Source organism: Mauremys mutica, chromosome 12, assembly GCF_020497125.1.
Source record: "Mauremys mutica isolate MM-2020 ecotype Southern chromosome 12, ASM2049712v1, whole genome shotgun sequence".
Lineage (NCBI taxonomy): Eukaryota > Metazoa > Chordata > Testudines > Geoemydidae > Mauremys > Mauremys mutica.
The window spans coordinates 60055930-60077148 of record NC_059083.1 but is presented as its reverse complement, the minus strand read 5'-3'; the positions used below and the strand labels follow the sequence as shown (position 1 = coordinate 60077148).

At 43.7% G+C, this 21219-nt stretch overlaps 1 protein-coding gene across 3 annotated transcripts in view; it reads left to right on the top strand.

Moving 5' to 3' along the window:
* Positions 1–2747: 2747 nt before the first annotated feature.
* The window catches only part of MYH10 (myosin heavy chain 10), a 142241-nt gene continuing 123769 nt past the window's right edge, over positions 2748–21219 (top strand). For all 3 annotated transcript variants that reach the window (XM_044981950.1, XM_044981949.1, XM_044981948.1), the window contains exons 1-2: positions 2748–2827; positions 6425–6798. In XM_044981950.1, the coding sequence (XP_044837885.1) occupies positions 6454–6798 (345 nt within the window). In that variant the 5' untranslated portion in view covers positions 2748–2827; positions 6425–6453. The remainder of the gene's footprint in view (positions 2828–6424; positions 6799–21219) is intronic.

The window sequence follows — 21219 nt, the reverse complement described above, 5'->3', positions numbered from 1 at the left end:
CTACTGCACAAGGCCAAATGGTACCCATGTTGATCAACATGGGCACAATATTTGACCAGTTGCAGTGTTGAGTTAGAGTGTTAGAGAGGTACAAATGTATAAATGAATTGAGGTGGTGGAGGTTGCATTCACCTTAATGGGGGAGGGTGTCACATTTTGGGGTGCAATCCAGACCAGTGAGAGGTCCTGCCACCACCTGCCTAGTAATGCTGAGTGCGTCAAAATGCTCTGCTGCTGTATGTCTCTAGGCTGGACATGTCCAATCAGCATACAAGCATGCACGGAGTGTCTGTGTGCGAAGCAGCTCTGACTCAGCAATTCTGATTCCACCAGCCTGTATGTAACACCACTACCACACTCTGGCATCCACCAACCTTGGTCACATCTAGCAAGGTGACCCCAATGCCCCCCAGTCCCAAATTTTCCCCAAACTGTCTGCTCTGCAATGTCCAGCCCCCTCTTGGACCATTCAGAGAGATAATATGGTTAGTTTGTTCCTTTAAAGCTACCCAGAAGCTTGCCATATTAACTGGAGTTACCATTCACTTTAAATCAAACACATCACTGGGTTGGTTTAGAGTAAAAGTAAAACAAGTTTATTAACAGAAGGAGATTTTAAATGAATTGAAGTACAAAGGATGGAGTTAGAAATGGTTACAAGCAAATAAAAGTGAAAAATGCTTCCTAGAGGCTGACTTAACAAAACAAGCTACAGCCTTTGTTTAAGTTAGTCTCCTTACCAATCTACCTTCCAGCAAGAGAGTTGACCACTCTTCTTGTCTGGAGCTCCCACGAAGTCCAAAGTTTGGATTCCTTTGTCCTCTTGGTGAAAGGTAACTTGGGGTTATTTGCCCCTCTCTTTTCTAGTCCAGTGAACTTTTGACATGGATTTTGTGGAAGGTTACTGCCCAAAGTGAAGTTCATTCAAGCTCTGAGGAAGGCGACATGGAGTCTGGTGGTGAAGGAAGTTCCATGCTGGTTTCTTTGCCTTCTGGCGTTTGCTAAAATGCAAACTAATCTGTTTCCTTCTTTCCTGTTGCCATCATATTTTCTTTCCCCTTTATCTGTTTATAGTCTCCAGGACATAATATCAGCATATCTATAATTTTATCTACAGAGTTCTTATAAACATTTCACAGTGACAGCAATGACCAATTTCAAATGATACATTACTAGTCATCTTTTAAATATCATGACACCAGTGTGTGATGTGTAGTAAGTCTGTCAGGCCTGATAAGAGTTGCTGACACAGAGTTGTGAATCACAAATGGATCTCTTTCACAGTGGATTAAGTTGAATACATTTACATGAGAAGTTGGGGACATTGCACACACTTACCATGCAGGATGTGACTGTGTATGAATATACTAGTGGTGGTTTCATGCATGCAGTTCTATGCCGTGTGGGGTGGGGAGGATAGAAGAGGGTGTTGCATGCAATTCCTTGGTGGGGGAGCAACAGTATGCTGGTAATTGCAGGGAGCGGGGATAGTATGGGTAGAGCATGCAGCTCCCTGCAAGGGGGTGAGGATAGGGGTTATGGCATAAGGTTCGCTGCACAGAATGAAGATAGAGGGTATTGCATGCAGTTCCTTGGAGGGGGCGGGGATGGGGAGTGTTGCTTGCAGTTCCATGAAGGGAGTGGCGGTGTTGCATGCAGTGCCCTGCATGGGGTGGGGATGGGGGGTGTTCTATGCAATTCCTTGCAGAGGTGGGGGGAGATTGGAGGTTTTCCATGAAGTTCCCTGCAGAGGGTGGGGATAGGGGATGTTCCATGCAGTTCCCTGGGGGTGGGGGTGGGGGGATTTGGGAATGTTCCCTGCAGTGGGTAGGGAAAGGGCCGGGGGTGGGGGGAGGTGTTCTATGCAGTTCCCTGAGGGGGTGGGGATAGGGGATGTTCCACGCAGGTCTCTGCAGGGGGAGTGGAGGGGGAGTGTTCCATGTAGTTCCCTGCAGGGGGCGGGGATGGAGGTGTTCCATGCAGTTCCCTGCACCGGCAGCGATAGGGGAAGTTCCTTGCGGAGGGTGGGGGGATTGGGGATGTTCCATGCAGTTCCCTGCAGGGGCGGGGATAGGGCATGCTCCGTGCAGTCCCCTGCGCGCCGGGGAAGGGGGGAATTGGGGATGTTCCCTGCAGAGGGCGGGGATAAGCGGTGTTGCAGTTCCCTGCAGGGGGTGGGGATGGGGGGGAGGAAAGGATTGGGGATGTTCCCCGCAGTTCCCTGCAGAGGGCGGGGATAAGCGGTGTTGCCTGCAGTTCCCTGCAGGGGGCGGGGATGGGGGTTTTTCTAATGCCCCCCCCCGTAGACAGACAGCGCTCAGCCCCCTGCCCCAGCTCACGGTAGCAGGAGCACTCAGGCATTGCAGCCCCTCCCACGTGCCATCCCACACGGCTCTGAAGCTTTTTGCCCAGGAGACCAGCGCACCCTACCCTGCTGGCGCGGCCTAGGTGGATCTCTGCGGCCCACCGATGTGGCTGATAGGCGTGAAGCCCACCATTGGGTGTGGAGTTTTGCCTTGATAGGCAGGTAGAACAGTGGGGCGGGGCCAGGGAGGAGGCGGGATTTGGATGGTAGCTTGTGGAGGTTGCTATGGCCTTTCGGAGATGGGTTGCGAAGCGAGCCAATGGCCGTACGTGCTTCCTTGGATGGACATGAGAGATAGCCAATGGGTGATGCTGTAGAGCTGGTGGGCGGGCCTTGTTCGGGGGGTAGCGGGAGGGGGTCGCGCGGTGGCGCTAAAGGAGCCCCGAGGAGGGGGTGCAGTGGGGGAGTGTGCCGAGGAGCCGGGCGGGAGGCTCCAGCTCCGGGGATACGGAGCGCCTGCAGGTGAGGGGCCATGCCCGGGGGCTTCGGTTAGCGGGGCTGGGGGTCGGACTGCCCGTCCCCTCATTGTCCGGGGCTTGGCGGAGTAGGGCGAGGGGGTGCGGCCCCCGTGTGGGGGTGTCTGTGCCCCCCTCCCCTCGGTGTGGGAGGCGGGGTGCAGCCCCGAGCTACGCCGGGTGTAGGGGCGGGGGGCGTGGAGCCCCCCCGGCTTTGGAGGAGGGTGTGTGTGGAGAGCGGGGAGCCCCCTGCCCGCCCGGCTCTGTGGCGGGTGCGGCCTCCCGGCGCTTTCCCGCCTGCGGGGTGGGTGTGCGGCTGAGCCTGGGCTCGCTGTGGGGAGGGGGCGGCAGGGCGGAGGGCGGCGGTGGCACGCGAGACAAAGACCCTGCCTGCTCCTTGCAGCCCACTTTGGCCGGCGCGGAGCTGCCTTGGGTTACAGCCTCCCCCTTCACCGGCCCCTGTTTGGGGGGCGGGGGGCTGCACCCCCGTGCGGGTGTCTCGTCTCCCCACCCCCCCGGCTCCTCCTCCTGAGCGCTGTGCTGAGGCTCCTGTCTGTATCGATCACACAAAGGTGGCCATTTTCCCCATCTCCTCCCTTCTGCAGCCTTGACTAGTGGCTTGCCAGCCTGCCAGAGGCATGGGGGGAGTCGCTGCTGAAAGGAGAGGGCTGCGGTGGTGGCAGCGTCTGATCTGAGGCTGAGGCGGCCCTTTTGGGGGTGGGGTGGGGGCCCGTTCTGCGGGTGGGGCCAGATGCTTGCGTTGTGATGCACCAGTGTCTTAGATCATGTTCCTCCCTCTTTTTTTGGGGGGGGGCATGGATGAGGGGGGTGGGGGAAGCGGCCAGCGGGCCTTAGTGCTGTTAAATGGTATCCAAACACCAAGTGATTGGCAAGAGGCAATGCTGTGAAAGTGCGAGGCCATAAAGTGGGTGGAGTGTTTTGTCCGCAACCCCAAAGAAAATGGTCCAAGTCTGAAGCTTGCTCTTTTGTCCTTTAGTATCCGGGCTAGTTAAAAACTGCAGCCTGCTGCCTTATCACTTCATTCTGAAGCCATTGTTTGATTAACGCTTAAATCAGAAAAGTAGCTTGAACTGTGAAATTGACTCTTGCTGGCTTTAGCATTATATTTTATGAAAAATAATGTGTATCTAGGTAGTGAATGAATTCCTGTCCTTGGAAATGCCAGGGCTCCACTGAATGATGACACTCCCCACCTCTGCTGGTGCTCCTCACTTTTATTTTGTTAACCTTTTGTTTAGAACTGTAATTTGCGTGAGATTATGTACTAGCATCTTCATTGTGAGAGCTGGAGTTCTGCATGGTGAAATGGTATAATTATGAATGTGGATTTTAATTTATCTTCCCCCTAAATAATACTGTCTAGCAAAAAGCCCTCATTAAGGCAAAGCACAATATATCTGGCTTCGGTAGGGGTATCCTTGTTGTGGCAACCTGGCATTGTCCTGAGTAACTGGGGTCACATCTTTGCATTGAGGACAGAAAATGAAAAATGACCATTAATGGTCTGTACTCTTAATATGTAATACACAGATTTGATTCTTAGTATGAACTAGTTCATATACTCTTTGGGAGTAAATCTAATGCTTTAACTTCTAGCCCTTAATTTTACTAATAAACAATCTTTGTTATTGTATTAATTTGATTAGGTAATAGAGTTCCAGAACCACTCAAATTTTCACTAAAAAACAAGCATGTGAAACATAATAATTCAGATTATAAATGATACATTTGTATGGAAGGCAATTTGCCAGTCAGACTTCTTGACAGAGAGAGAGAGTGCCTCACACTGGATGGAAGCTAGGTTTTATAATATGAAGATACCTGCAGCATCAAGTCATAATCTAGAATTACAAAGATGACTAGCTTTTTGGATTTGGATGGAAGGCTCTGCAAGTAACTAGCACTCTGAATGGTTTAGTAACTTGTTATTCCTAGCTGAGGTAAAGAATCAGATGGAGCTCCTGCAGTCATTTGGAGTCACCTCTAACTCTTCTTTTCTTCTTCATGGATTTTTCTCTCAGAAGCTTCTTCCAATAAATTCAGCTGCTATTGCTGTAGTCAATTCTTGATCTGATGATGCAGAATTAAGTCATTCTGTAGTAAATGAAGCAGATTACTTCACAGCCCTCTGGTGGATTGAATGACCTCATGCTTGCTTTGCATTAGTTGTGTTGAACAATTTATCAAACTGACATGCTGTAGATGTAGACATTAGTATTGTACTTAAGTACTTAATTGAATGCTCACTTGAGGGTGGATGAGTTGTAAGACTTCCATCTGAATGCATACTATAGTATAAAAAGTGGTGAATACACAGTTAGCTTCAAACACATGATTTTTCAAATGTTTAGATTGCCAAACTACAGATTTCTCAATGGATTAATGTTCTAAATGCTTGGAAAATGGTTCTAAATTTACCATGAAATAGTTCTGATGAATAAAACAAGATATATAGTGACCCAAACACTTAGTATGTAGTGAAAATTCAGATTTCTCTTTTTTTAAAGGATCAGGAAAAGCCAACCTCCCTACTCCCAAGTGCTTAAAGATAACCAAACTGGACATTTTGGGAGTTCTTAATCAAATAGATGCAACTGTCCTTGCGGCTGTTGGTCACATTTACTAGTCTAATGGATGAGAGATGGGAACCAAATGAAATATTTGAGACATTTTGGTATTTTTGTCTTCTATCAGTTGTATGAGAATTGATAAAAATTGAATCAATTTCTTAATTACATTTTATACTTAAACACGTTGTATCGTAAAACCTGTGTATTGGAAGTATTTAAAACATAATAGCACTTACTGTTTGCAGCTGGAATTGATGGAAAGTAAAACCATGATTAATCTGATATGCTTTCAGAAAGAATACAGTGAGTGGCTATATAATGTGTAAAACCCCAAAACATATAAAGTTCTTATCTCTGAAGGAAAACTCTCTTTGTAATCCGTGGTTTTTAGTCTATCTTACCTGATCTCACTGCTCAGTTTTGTTTGCATGACTTAATGAGAACCAGCTATGTGCTGCACAGAAAAAATAAAGTGGTGCTTTCCTTTGACTACTATTTCAGTACTCTTTACAGTACCTCTGGGCAAACCTGTATTAAATTTGGTGTTTCCTTTATACTTCACTGTTTTTGCACAGCAGTGTACATCATAGGGCTGTTGTGAAGACACATACACTAAAGAATGTAAAGTGTTTTCAGATCTACTGGTAAAAAGTATTATACAAAAACTAGGTATTATTATTATTATCATCATCCTTGCTTTTCAATCTTGGTATGTACAGTAGAAAGAGATCCCTGCACTATTCCCATCCTATATAAATGTGTCTCCCTACTGCTCTATTTATGAAGGCGATTTTTAACTTGTATACAGCAGTACCTTTTAGACAGGGTATGCCCTTGTTTAAACTACCAACATAAGTAGCATCAGGATTCTTTTATATAGGTAGTATCCCTAGTAGGTATCCAATTTAATATGCTGATTAGCTACTTTTTATATGTTAAATGGTTTAGCTATGAAATTATTGCAAACTGTGTACAGTGCCAGTGACTGACATACCTTTTCTCCATCTAACAAGGTGAATGCTAGTGGACACCTCTATTTACAATGGCGCAGAGGTCTGGACAGGAAGATCCAGAGAGGTATCTCTTTGTGGATAGGGCTGTAATCTACAACCCTGCTACCCAGGCTGACTGGACTGCTAAAAAACTGGTATGGATTCCTTCTGAGCGCCATGGCTTTGAGGCAGCCAGCATCAAGGAGGAAAGAGGAGATGAAGTGTTGGTTGAACTGGCAGAGAATGGAAAGAAAGCAATGGTCAACAAAGATGATATTCAGAAGATGAATCCCCCTAAGTTCTCTAAAGTGGAAGATATGGCGGAATTAACCTGCTTAAATGAAGCCTCTGTATTGCATAATTTGAAGGACCGATACTACTCTGGACTCATCTATGTAAGTATTAGCCATTAAATTCTCCTCTATGGGAAAATTAATATGGCTGCTAATTTAGAGTGAATTAATCAGCTGCTTCATTTGTTTAAAAAATGAAAAGGAGGAGGTGGGTATAGAAAACCTAAGGTGTAACCTTTTTCCTGTCTGAGTACAGAATGCTTGGGACAGGGACTCTTAGCTACTTTCTGTATTGATTAGCAAGTGCTACCATAGTACAAAGAATAATTTTTGTATATATTTTGTATACAATAATTAAAATAGTGCTGTAAGCATTAGCTAGCTATAATTAAGGGCCACTTAACGATAGAATGTCAAATGGCCATCTTGATGTTTAGCTCATACTATCTAGTTAAAGCATTTGCCTTGGACATGCTTAACTGACAAGTGGACAGCATCAACTGGCTAGTTTGAACTGACTAGAAAGATTTTATAATCTTAATGTCAACAAATTGCCATTGTTTAATATAGTACATGAATGAGCAGAACTTGCTTTAACTTAGCTAGCTGTACATTAAAGAAGGTAATGAGAGGTTATCATATCTTTAAATAATATAATTGGAAAGTGGTGGGAATTTGTAACTTCTTTTTTTGGAATCTTGTATCAACATAGTGAGCCAGGAAAGAATGTATTCTGTGCTTAAAATAAACCAATAGATAAAGTTCTTTTCTCAATGCGTTGGAAATAGAAAATGAAACATTTAACTTATCACCATCTTCCTCTGGAATTAGAAATTGCAAAGCTATTGCTGCCTCTTGATGAAATAAAACAGGATCAATGTTGATTGAAGGTCTGTCGCAGTACAGTAAGAGTGGCTCCTTGCCATCTCTCTTGGCAAATGAATTACTCTGACTCAGCAAGGGACTGTGTATCATCAACATCTACAACTAGGTTCTTTGTCTTAAAAGAAATGGTAACATCTGCCTAAATATTTGACTCAGTATGGTAAACATTTGTTCCAAAGAATTAAACTCAATCTCTTCAAATTCTTGGGTGTGCATTGAGTAGGTTAGCTATAGGACATATTGTCTACCCAAAAAGAACAGGCAGGAGTACTTGTGGCACCTTAAAGACTAACAAATTTATTGTAGCATGAGCTTTCGTGAGCTACAGCTCACTTCTTCGGATGCATAGAATGGAACACACAGACAGGAGATATTTATACATACAGAGAACATGAAAACGTGGAAGTATGCATAACAGGAAAAGTCTAATCAATTGAGATGAGCTCTTATCAGCAGGAGGAAAAAAAACTTTGAAGTGATAATTAAGATGGCCAATAGAAGGTGTGAGGAGAACTTAACATAGGGAAATAGATTCAATTAGCGTAATGACCCAACCATTCCCAGTCTTTGTTTAGGCCAGCGTTAATTGTATCTAATTTGCATATTAATTCGAGTTCAGCAGTTTCTCTTTGGAGTCTGTTTTTGAAGTTTTTTTGTTGCAAAATTGCCACCTTCAAGTCTGTCACTGAGTGGTTAGAGAGGTTGAAGTGTTCTCCCACTGGTTTTTGAATGTTATGATTCCTGATGTCAGATTTGTGTCCATTTATTCTTTTGCGTAGAGACTGTCCGGTTTGGCCAATGTACATGGCAGAGGGGCATTGCTGGCACATGATGGCATATATCACGTCTACCCAGTTACTATGAATGCTTAAAGAGAGAGGTTTTTTTCCTCAGTCTAGCCATTGCTAATATGTTGATATATTTCTTTATTTAGTGGCTCACTCACACTATTTGCTTGTATTCATTTGTAAATTGTCTATACTGAAGACTGGTGGTTTTAGTGGAAGGAAGACCCTTAAGAAAAATAGCTCAGTGAAATTTACTCTTGGAATGCCTCACTTTAGTTAGATGCTTAGGATTAGGATGGAAAAAATAAAACTGAGTGTAGACAAGTTTGAGAACTAAATGCTTAGTTTATGTATTGTCTGTCCACAGTATCATTTAAATGTCAAAGCAAACTCTAGTGTGAGTATTCAGACCTCAAATATAGATATGAGGTGCTTATGAGGATAAAGCTGAGAACTTGTCACTTTCTTGTTTAAATAGATGTTGCAGTGATGTGAAACACTGTAATTGTCCACTGAATTAAAAATAACACTTCTCTATGTAAACCCAACTATTAAACAAAATCATATGTAACTTGTTTGTGGTTGCTATACCTATGCTTCATCTACATCCAAAAAAAGTGCTTTCTTGTCTTTTCAATAATCTAATCTAACCATTGATGCTGACTCTAAAACTGGTGTGATTATGCCCAGGGTACAACCTGGGCTGTTGAACAGTGGTGTCCCCTTAACTCTCTAGCCTGGAGTGCTTTTTACACTGCTTTTGCTGTGAACAGCCACCACTCCGGTCCTGCTCATACACAGGCACTAGCATCTAAAATCACTCCCAGCTGAATACATGCATATGGGGGTGACACCTGCAAGTTCTTAGTCCCAGCCGGGACCCCAGAAATGCGTGTCTTGTACTGCACGGTACCCTTCTGGATAGTACAAACTAATAGTAAGTCCATCATTTCAACGAAGGAAAATGATTATGCACCAACCTTGCTGTCTTAAGTGGAGTTTCCCAAACACTTCAATCTGAACACACACTGGATTTCATAAAACAATAAAATAAGCTTATTAACTACAGAAAGATGTATTTTAAGTGAATCTGAGTGATAAGGCATAAAAGTTAGAATTGGTTACAAAAGAAATAGCTTATATTTTTATCTTTCTAATTCCTAAACTTTAACAAGCTAATAAGATTTAAAGCAAGCATCTTTTACCATAGGCTGGATTTCCTTTCAGTCAGGGGCCACCCCACTCCACAGTTCAGAGTCCTTCAGGTGTTTGTTGATGTCATGAGCAGAGAGATGGGAGGAGAAGAGGTGAAGTCAAGTGTCTTGCTCCCCCTTTAACTTAATTTCTTATGCTAGAAACATCCTTGCTGAGTCATGGTGACACATAGTCTGTTGTGGATGTGAGGTTTAAAATGTTCCTGTGATGTGATGTACCTTTTTGTTTATACCTTCCCATTGCTGAAAAATGGCTGCATAAGCTGGTGATTGCTCTTTAATACTGGTTGTGGTGCTAGTGCATCTTTGTCTCAGAAAAACTGGTTTAGACTTGCTTGTCTTAACTTTGGAGCATGTTCTAAATAGTGATACATAGTATAATCTAATAACTTCTCATAGTGTTGCTGCACACATTTTACTAGGACCACAATATTCAGCAGACTGAGTTTTCAAATGATCTTTCACATGGCATACTTGATACAAAATTTATCATAGTCTTGTAAAAGTGGTGACCATAATACTATAGCTAGGGCCCTACAAAATTTACAGACATGAAAATGAGTCTCTGACCATGAGATCTGGTCTCTTGTGTGCTTTTATCCACTACTATATAGATGTCACAGGGGAGACCAGCATTTCCCAAACTGGGAGCCCTGACCCAAAAGGGAGTTGCGGGAAGGTCGCAAGATTATTTTAAGGGGGTCATAGTATTGCCACCCTTACTTTTTGTGCTGCTGCCTTCAGAGCTGCGTGGCCAGAGAGAGGTGGCTGCTGACTGAGGACCCAGCTCTGCATGCAGCAGCCTAGAAGTAAGGGTGGCAATACCATATACCATGCCATCCTTACTTATGTGCTGCTGCTGCTGGCAGCGGCTTTGCCTTCAGAACTGGGCTCCTACCACCATCAGCAGCAGTGCAAAAGTAAGGGTAGCCGGACCACCGCCCCCTTCCCCCCCCATAACCTTGTGATCCCCTCTTCCCCCAGCCCCACAAGTCCTCTTTGGGTCAGGACCCCTACAATTACAACACCTGACATTTCAGATTTTAATAGCTGAAACAATGAAATTTATGATTTTTTTTTAAAGCCTATGACTGTGAAATTGACCAGAATGGACTGTGAATTTGGGCTGCAATTAGACTGTCACAACTGGACTTCGCTATCAAGACTTTAGAAGCCACAATAATAATAATAATAATAATAAATTCTAGTAAGATGCTGGTACAATAACTTCTTTCAATTTGGAGAGAAGAGTTGGGATCAAGATGATACTGCAGTTTCATAGGGGTGGCCTGAAGGCCTGAGTTAAGAAGGGAGCCTTGCTTGAGGGATGCTCTGCTTGCCCAAGAGCAGTATTTTTGTGTTAATCTCTTAACTGAAGTAGATTGAGTCAAACATAAGTATGCTTGCTCAAGCATTGAGTATTTACTGGAATATTGGCATAAACAGGAGCAAATGCCAGTCGTGGATAGGAGAAGCTCAAGAACTGGACCTTGTAGAACTCAGAGGTACAGTTCTGGTGTAGAGGAAGAGCCAAACCTCAGTTGGTCAGATTAGCTGGATACCAAAGTTCAGAGGCATGCCAAGAAGACACAAGATGCATTTATAGTTATGGAGGAGAAGGGGCTGCTCTGAGCTCAAAATGAATGTTCTTTTTGTGGTCAAATTGGACAGTTTCAAAAACCAGACTTCATGTCATACTTCATACAAGCGCATGAGACGCATCTGTCATTTTAAACAAACTTGTCAGTGTGTAATTTTATGGATACGCTCACAGGAAGTAGGGGATAAAGAGCTGTCAATTGGAGTAGGTACATATAACCAGCTCCAGTCTATTTTGCTTCCTTTGTAGGAAGTTGTACAGAGGGTCTGGGCCTTTGCTAATAAATAGTTTGCTTGGGGGAGCCAAGATGGTGTATGAAAGGTTAAGACTTTGAAAAGTGGCCACTAATCATTGTTAAAGGTTTTCTCTTCCTCAGTGGACTGTCTGCTGGACGATGGAGAATACAGTACGGGTTGATAGAGAACTTTTATTTTTGTATCTTCCTAAAAACTGAGGAGAGACTGTAAAAAGCATGCCTATGGAGTGGGAGAGGTGCTGATAAGAGAGCAAGGAATTCTGATAGTTTCATTTGGGAAAAGGGAATTGCTTTCAACGATGTAAGATGAGCTGCATTTGCTCTCTGAAGCCTGGCATATGTTAGTTATGCTGGCATAGCTAAGAATGCTAGGAGTTGAGAGAGAGAATGTGTGTGTATGGGGGTGTGTGTGGGAATTGTGAGGCAGCCCCCCAGATAAGAATGGAGCACCCAGATCAGCAGAAAAGAGCAGCAGGAGCTGAGGATCCCTGGACCTGATCTGCTGACTAGCAAGCTCCTGCACTCTTCTCCCTCACCTCTGCTTTTAAAGAAATTGCTTGACTACAGAACTTCCTTTTGGTATTCCACACTTCAGAGGAGAAATAGCTTTGTCATCTCCTCCCAGAATTGATACCAGCTGCACAGTTTCTTCTGTGGCATTTGCTTAAAATGTGGGTGTAGCTGAAACTCTAATCTAGCCAGATATGTTGACTAACTCAAACTCCTCAAGAGCTGGATTTCTATACTCAGACTTCCCTGTCCATGAAAGTACCATTACTAGATTTTAGGAGTCAAATCCTCTTTCACCTTATCCCACCTAGCTGTGAGTACAGCCTTCTAGGAATCTGGGCCATCTGGCTATTCTTTAGCTTTATCCTCAGGTGAGAACAGGTTTGGGGCTTCTCTTCCAGCCAAATGGTTTCCCATTTTATAGTAAATGTCTTGTCTTTTCTGTTTGGTGGGGTTAACCTCTTCCTCACCTGTACTTTGGGGATGGATTTTTCCCACTTTCTTTACTCTTCCAGGGACTCTGCTGCATTTCCTTATCCAGGGACGTGCTCTTAATGGTCCTTCTGATCCTTTGGTGTGGTCCCCTATGGTGTGGCACCATGGAGACCTTTCAAAGGCCCTTAGCTCCCTTTCAGTGTTTGCTAACTATCTGGTTCTGCAGTTTTAGATCAAATGGGTTGCCTGTCACTCTTGTATCCTCATTTTCTTTGCTGCAAATAGTTGATCTTGTGCCTGTCCTGCTTCTCCATTTGATGGTTCTCTAGGACCTGTTTATGCTTACGAGGAAGAGTATTATTCTTGGTGGGTACTGTACAGATAGGTTGGGGAATCTTCCGAAAGGATTTCTGATTTGAACAAGTTTCTTGTTTGGAACTCCTCCAAGCTCCAGAATACTGCCCTACCCTTGCAGTATGGCTTGCTCGCACACGCGCACACATTCTTGAGCCCTTAAACAGTAGTGTGCCTCTCAGTCCCTGCACATCTCTTCAAGATGCCACCCTAGAAATAGAGCCTGCTTATCGAGTGTCTAGTTGTCCTCAAGTCACAGCATTTGGTAACATGTAGCTTCTGACAAGAATTATGTTGGGGGGTGGGAGGGGCCTTCAAAATAGTGTTTCTCATGGATTTTGTTACTGTTCTGTGTGTTTTTGTTTTGTTTGTTCTTAACAGTAAAGTGAATGTTTTCCTTTGGGTGTGGGGTGGGGTTTGATATCTGAATAATAAGTGTAAAGATTAATGGTTAGAACATGTTTCTTACCATGCCTAAGAAGTTAGACTTTGTCCTTTGCTCAGAATGCTATGTAGTATTTTAGGCCAGAAGATGTTAGAGGAAAAGTTTATTGAAAGCGGAAATGTAAAAAGATCCGATTTGAGGAGATGGGGAGAGAGGGAGGCAAAGGTGGCAGGTAGCTTTAAGGATCTGACTTGGATCAGAATGTTAAGGGTAGATGAAGAAGGAGAAATAATAAGTGTTATGAAGTAGGGGAAGATATTGTGAATGAGCATGATTCTGCATGCAGTGGCAAAGCAGATAATTCCTCATAACTGACTACTGGTAGCTTCTACCAAAGAAGAAACTAGTATCCGTAAACTAGAGTGGAATCCTCTGTGTAGTCTGATTGTTCCTGATATTGGAGTGGATGTAGAATACATAGTCCTACTTTTTTAGACATATCTAGTTATGTATGGAGTTGTACAACTGGCTCTTAGCATCCCCTCTGTATAACTGCTTCTGCAAGCCTTATGGATTTTAATGGCCCATTCTGATTGAGGGCAGAGATAATTGCAGGATAAACATATTCTGTGTGATGTGGAGAGGGTACTTTAAGTGAAGGAAGGATTGAGAGCAACTTTGGTTGGCGAGTTTAGTTCATCAAGCAGTTCAGCAACCAGATAGGTTAAAATAATTGAGTATTCAGACACCGGTAAGGAGTAGAGGCTGCTCTTGACTAAACTAAGAGTTAGGACAATGGATAACATCAGACTGGAGAAGCTAGGCCTCAAAATATCTGCTAGGTAACTTGGGGCTTGTCTACATGACAAAATAGTGCTGTTATAACTTGAGGCATGAATTTAAACAGCTATAGTTAAATTTAGTGTAAAAGGCAGTGTTGACATGTTTATTTCAATTTAGCTTAAGTCAGTTAAGAACAGAGTTAACTAACATAAGCAAGTCACTTTATTTTTATTTTTAACAAAGTAAGAATGTCCACACATTTAAACCAGAAAGAGTTTGACAGTTTAAAAATTTAAGTTCCACCAGTGCAATTTTCTAGTGTTGACAAGCCCTTTAATTTGTCTCCGGTGCCCAGTGTAGGTGGTGGCAATATTTGAAGGCAGAATATTTGAAGTATTAGTGTAGTCTACTGATGTGGTGTTTTAAGGGAACTAAAATGAAAAAGGTGGGGGGGGGAATCTTTACAGCAGTTACTGGGCTGAGGATCCCACCTGCTGGTGCAGAGAACTTGAACAGTGTCTGAAGCAAGCATAAATATCTCTTGAAGAAAATGAGCAGTTAGAAAACCTGTAGGAAGTCTTCTGAAGTTCCTTCAGGCTGAGGCTCATAAGATCAGCCAAAATCATATCCACTCTCAAGGAAAGGCAGCACAAGGAGGAGGGGTTTCTGTAACCGAATGAGTATGGTAGGAACCTGAAAGATCACTATATAGTGATCTTGACTGTTGCAACTAGTGTAAGTTTGGAGAAGGGAAAATACCACATTGGATAAGTTACAGTATCATTTGGAGAGGTGGTCTAACCCTTTGTAGCAGTACCTGGATCAACATTCTACTTTAGTGACAGAAAAGCCTTTTATGCTTAAAAGGCAACTGCTGTGGCAAAGTAAATGGCAGGGTGTGCCTCTTAACCATAGAACTTTGTTTTACTTGTTTGCATAGTAGCTAGCAGAATGGAAACTACCTCAACATTGAAAAGACACATCTGAAACATCTCACACCTTGTCAAAGAGCATGCCTGCCCTGTAGCACCCACTTCTGGCCAGCATGCTGCTGCTGAGGCCTGCCTCAGTTTCCCCTTCACTTAGCATCCTTTAGAGTCAACACAGTCCAGATAGTCAAAACATGCTGCTTCTGGGGTCCAATTTATTAAGTCTTAGTCTTTCAAAATAGAATTCAAACCAGCAGTCTTCCTCACAGTTTCATCTGGGTTCAGCCCCACCTCCCTGAGGGTCTGTCTTTCTACTTTCTGCCAAACTCCAAACAAGAGTTTCTGAATCTCCACAGGCATTCCCTCTGCTTACTCAGGGCCTTTCAGGATCCTTTTTAATCCCTGAAATGTCTGCAGACATCTGCCAACAGCTACCTGGAGCTTTCCCATTTCATAAACCCAGGTGCTTTCCCTTAAGCCCAGTTGGGCAGCAGGTAATCAGTCCACATGCACTGGATCCCACTCCCTCTTAAAGGGGCCAATCATTTGACACCTTTTATTGAAGAGTTGGGGATAAATGTTGAGTTTTTTGTCAGCAGATTTTCTGATTACTCAAGCCAGTTCGTTTAATATATTATAAATCTTCAAATTCAACTAAGGCTCTTTATAGCACGTTTTATAAAATGGTATTTAAAATGTATGTGGAGGCAGGCGCCTGGATTCCACCCTTTGTGTTGCAATGTTCAAACCAGTTGACACTTAAGAAGTTTTGGTTACCAATAAAACATACTAAAATCTTGAGTTATAACTTTTTCAGTCTCTGGCTATGTCTATGGTAGGGAATATTTTTGTAAGATTCCCTACTGGTTCACAGGACTCTAGTTTCTTGCATTTTTATCCCCATATTTAATTAAATCTGCTGAAAAAATTGACTGTGGCTTTTGAAAAAAGCTTGGTCACAGAAGCTTGCATTAGGGCTCCCACCAGAACCAGTGGATATATTTTTTTTTTTTTTTTTTTTTTGGTAAGAGTCTGAAGTTTAGATATTGCCAAAGGTAATTGTATTGAAAAGTTATACAGTCTCAGCTTTATATACTTGAGGACAACAGACAGTGATGAGAGGGATTCTGTAAACTTCATAGGTTTAAGAAGAAACTATGGTAAGTTGGTATCTTCTGACACCCGACAAGAAGTGCACTATCAAAATATGAACTCCCACACTCTGGGATAATGATATAATGAACTCTGTACTTGGTCACAGATTGTTTAGATAGTACCTCTTTATTGGCAAGCTTGCTATTTGAAACATAATACAGTTTCCAACTAATTCTGTGCCAGGAACCTGAGTGCTACATTATTGGATAGTTTATCATTTAGTAATTCGCTATACTGCTGGCTGAAGCCTTGTAAGCATCTGGAAGCGTTCAGGCTCCACAATTAGTGTCCTGAAGGAGACTTTTGTATAACAAACTTCTGTCACAGCTCTGCTTTAATGTTTGTGTCTGGAGCCTTGCCAAGATAGTGCATTCCAGCATTCCTGATTTCCTTTGACTGGTACTGCCCACATCCTTTTTCTTCAGCAAAACAGAATTTTGTGCTGCCCAAACAAATGCCCTGTTTTGAAATTTTAATGTTTGTGAAAAGCTGAAAGTTTGTTTGGTTTTTTTTTAATCAGTATAACAGAATACATGCACATACTATAAATTTATTATAGCAGGAGCTGCAGCTCCTGCCAAAACTCAAGTTTTCTTAATGGTTTTCATTATACCCCCTTATCAATTGATTATAACTGGCTGAAATTTTCAGTGTGTGATCTTTGTGCTACAGTGAGTGTTCTGAAAGCTCGAACAGAAATGTTTCATCTGTAGAAAACTAGAAGAAAGGGTAAAATACTTCCCATTACACAGGTCCTGTGTTTAGCAGTCAGTTTTCCCAACTCAGGAAATCTGGACTACAGAAATTAATAACAGGAATAGTGCTAACCAATAGAAAGTAAGTTTCTGTTGAAACTTGTCCTTGATTTGACGGCCTTTTATGTGGTCCAGAAACCAAGCTCTTTACCCCCACAAAAATCATGTTGCCCTCATTGTTGCAAAGAGAAACACCCAAATGTAAATAGTGGAAACTTGATACAGTGATGTCTGCTTTAGTTTTCGCAGATGGAACACAGTAGGCCCAAGCTCTTGCTTGCCCATTCCTTTTACTGGGGTGTTCCTTCTTCAGTCTGATAATACAAATGTTGGTATCAACATTTAACACTGTCATGCTGGTCACTTTTAAACTCCATTTAATGTGTTAGGCAGTTTATTGCACAAACCCATTTTCACACATTCAGTTTGGGTGCCAAACTGTCCCCTGACCTATTGCTGAAACCTCTTGCTTCTTCCTCCCCGCCTTTCCCCACAAATTCTATAATGTAATTATACATTTTTTCATTGCAATATTTTGCAGTACTCTCAAAATGAGGCAATATAAAATTGACCTTGGAAGTACAGTATCCCTCTATCTGATTATCTCCCTCAGTCATATTTAATTCAGTAAGAGCTGTTTTGGGGGCGGGGGGGAATTCTAGACTGTACACAGCCTACATTCTGCTGCAATAGATGTCATGGAATCCAGTGTTCTTGCTGCAGAACATAGGTGCAATTTACTAAAGAACACATGGCGGTCTGTGTTATGACTTTCTGAAGATCATTTGCTGTGCATGCATAGTGTATCTTGCAGTATTTCCTAAGCTTAAACTATTCAGTTCAAGAATGCTGCACATGTGAGAGAGACCATTTTAGCTGGATTGGGAAAAGTGTGCTGGAAATGACAGGTTCACGAGGGCTGCTGCACACTGGTTTGCAAGAAGAGGCCTCTTTAGTTCGCCATCAGGGCTTGTAATGAATTTTATCTTAACACTGAGAGTATATCCGTAATTAACCCCATTTTAAACTTTTTTGTCTGGGCATTTCCTTCATTGGCAATGAAGATGAACAAAAACTTGAACATCAGTAACATAAAACAAGCCAAACCCATCAAAATTCAGTTCTTAAAGTTAGCTAATCCACAATACTAGTCTCCTGAACACATTAGTCTCTGGACTCAATCCCAGATCTCTTCCTTAGAGCCCTCCTGGATTCAGACTACCTCCCTCACACTATTGCTGAATTTAGTCAGAATACCTCTTAGTATCCACTCCTTTCCCTCAGCCTGTCCTGCTATGTACCAAATTAGCTGCCCTGCATTAGCCTTTTTCTGGCCCATCTTCTAACTGTGGACTAGGCAACCTCCACAAAGTTCAGGGAATGCAGATGAGGGATTATGTGATGGATGTGAGTTACATGATTCATTAATATTAAGGGATTTGATTATATAAATACAGTTAGTAAATATACCAATATTTAACTTTGTGTATTGGAGGAAGCCAACATAAGCTGCCTGTCCAAGGCAGGAAAAAAGAACAAGGGCCTCAGATAACTACTTCTTCACAAACAAGTAAGAGACCATACTAGAAGCATTCTTGTGGATGACCCACCTCCAATTCCTTATGGAGCTCTCACAAACTAGTGTATTTAGGGGGTGGATTCCCAACTTGCAAACACATGAGAATAAAAAAAACAACCCTGAGACAAATAGCTTCTGGGTGGGATAAGTGTCCTTCTCTAGGGAGCGGGCAATGGTTGTTGGGAGTTGCTGATGAGAAGCTGTTCTCACAGACCCTGACCCCCAGGGGTCTGGAGTAAAGAGTGAACTGCCTAGGGTCTCTGCGAAGAGATGACAATCCTCCGAGTAAGGTAGTCCTATGTATAGACTTCAAAATTCTTTATGCTTTGTTCCAACTATGGTAAATATTTGGAGAAGGCTGTCTGGTCACTAATTACTAAGGCTAAGTTTTTGTCATGGATATTTTTAGTAAAAGTTACAGGTCATGAGCAATAATGAAAAATTCACAGAAGCCCATGACCTGTCCTTGACTCTTACTAAAAATACCCATGACAAAATGGGTAGCAGGGGGAGAAGGGCTGGGAGCTCCAGGGTCCCCCTTCGCTGGCAGCCAGGAGCTGCCAGGGGTCCCCTGCAGCCAGGAGTGGTGGTGGGGAGCTGTGGGGCTCCCCCTTGTTACACACGGTGGCCAGGAGCCCCAGCAGCTCCCTGACTCTGTAGGTGGCAGGGGATTCTGCAGCTCCCAGCTGACTGAAGTCACAGAGGTCTTTGGAAGTCACAGATTCCGTGACTAAATCATAGAATATCAGGGTTGGAAGGGACCTCAGGAGGTCATCTAGTCCAACCCCCTGCTCAAAGCAGGACCAATTCCCAACTAAATCATCCCAGCCAGGGCTTTGTCAAGCCTGACCTTAAGAACCTCTAAGGAAGAAGATTCCACCACCTCCCTAGGTAACCCATTCCAGTGCTTCACATAGCACCCAAATGAAAGAATTGCAGGTACCTAACCCAGTCTGCCCTGCTGAGAAATCACTGTAGGTATACGGGGTGCAGTAGTCCAGGATCTGGTCTTGAGTGAGAGAGTTGTGTGATTCCACCCCAGGGAGGTAGACATAAGGCCTCATACCGTAGGCAGTGGTTCTCAAACTTTTGTACTGGTGCCCCCATTCACATAGCAAGCCTCTGAATGCAGCCCCCCCCCTTATAAACTAAAAACACGTTTAAATATATTTAACACCATTATAAATGCTGGAGGCAAAGCAGGGTTTGGGGTAGAGGCTGACAGCTCGCAACCCCCCCCCCATGTAATAACCTCGTGACCCCCAGTTTGAGAATCCCTGCCTTAGAGCCATGTCAGAGAAGGGGTTAGAGGTCCAGCAAGCCCTGTAATTAACCAGATAAACCTAAGAAAACACTTTCAAGGGTTATAGTTATGCAAAAAGTCCTATTTGGTGTTGAATGAAGAAGACTGCAGTAGCCCTGTGAGAGTGGAGCCTCAAACAGTTAAGTTTTAGAGACCCTATCCAGGTGATCATGAGATCAGTCTAGTCTAGGTTTTAAGCAGGGCCAATGGATAACGAAACCCTTCCGGTTGAAGGGGCAATGAAGCAGAGGCCCTGTGTTAGACAGAGCTGGAGCAGTTTCCAATGTGCCTTTCTTACCATTTGTTCCTTTCCTAGGAACATGCAGAACAGTCAAAGACCTGTAGTAAGACTTAAAACGTATGCACCTGTAGCACTAGCAAGTAACATTGCTGTAGGTCAGGGGTCAGCAACCTTTCAGAAGTGGTGTGCCGAGTCTTCATTTATGCACTTTAATTTAAGGTTTCGTGTGCTGGTAATACATTTTAACGTTGTTTAGGTTTCTCTCTATAAATCTATATATAATATAACTAAACTACTGTTGTAGGTAAAGTAAACAAGGTTTTCAAAATGTTTAAGAAGCTTCATTTAAAATTTAAATTAAAATGCTGATCTTAAGCTGCCGGCCTGCTCAGCGTGTTCCCAGCCTGGGGTTCCGTTCACCTAGGCCGGCAGCGGGCTGAGCGGGGCCGGCGGCTGGGACCCCAGACTGGCAGCGGGCTGAGCTGCTCAGCCCGCTGCCGGTCTGGGGATCCATCCTCTGGCTCCTGCCAGCTAGGGTCCCGGCTGCCGGCCCCGCTCAGCCTGCTGCCAGTCTAGGGATCTGGCTGCCGGCCCCTTGCCAGTTGGAGGTCCAAGGCCCCGCTTAGCCTGCTGCCAGCCTGGGGTCCCGGCCCTGCCCACATAGAGTGGGTACCTACCTTCTCCCTGGTTCTGGCCCATTCTTTTCCCCTCTCTCTCTCTGCTCTGAGCTGAGGGTGGGGGGTGCACTGAGCACAGGGCTGGGGGTGATGGAGCAGGTTGGGGTGCAGGGTCTGGCCAGGAGCTAGAATGAGGGAGGGAGCTCAAGGTTGGAGCAGGAGGTTTGGGTGTGGAGCGCTTACCTGGGCAGCTCCCATTTGGTGCAAGGGGTTCGGCAGTGGACCAAGTGGGACCCCGGCAGGCAGCAGCATGCCATTAAAAATTGGCTTGCGTGCCATCTTTGGCGCACGTGCCATCGGTTGCCGACCCCTGCTGTAGGTTATCTGAGGCAGGCAGAATAGATCGGACCTGCTGTCCAAGGTCCTTTTAGAAACACAGATCCAGCTTCCTTCTAATTAACAGCTTTTCATGTAAGTTACTCAGCCAAGGTCCTATTTGAATGCTCACCATTTACAAAAGAGCCTACTATCAAGACCAGGTTAAAGTACTGGAATGAATGTTGTATGGGGGTTATGACCAAAGACAAGACTTCAGATTCTATTTTTGTAAAGAAATCTGTACCTCTGGGTTAACCTATTTCTTTACTTTAATGCTGAAATGTGCCTTTACTTAATTGAGAAGGTGGATTGCCTGCTTAACAGGATTCCTCCTAGCAGCAGAAAGAACTGTGCTG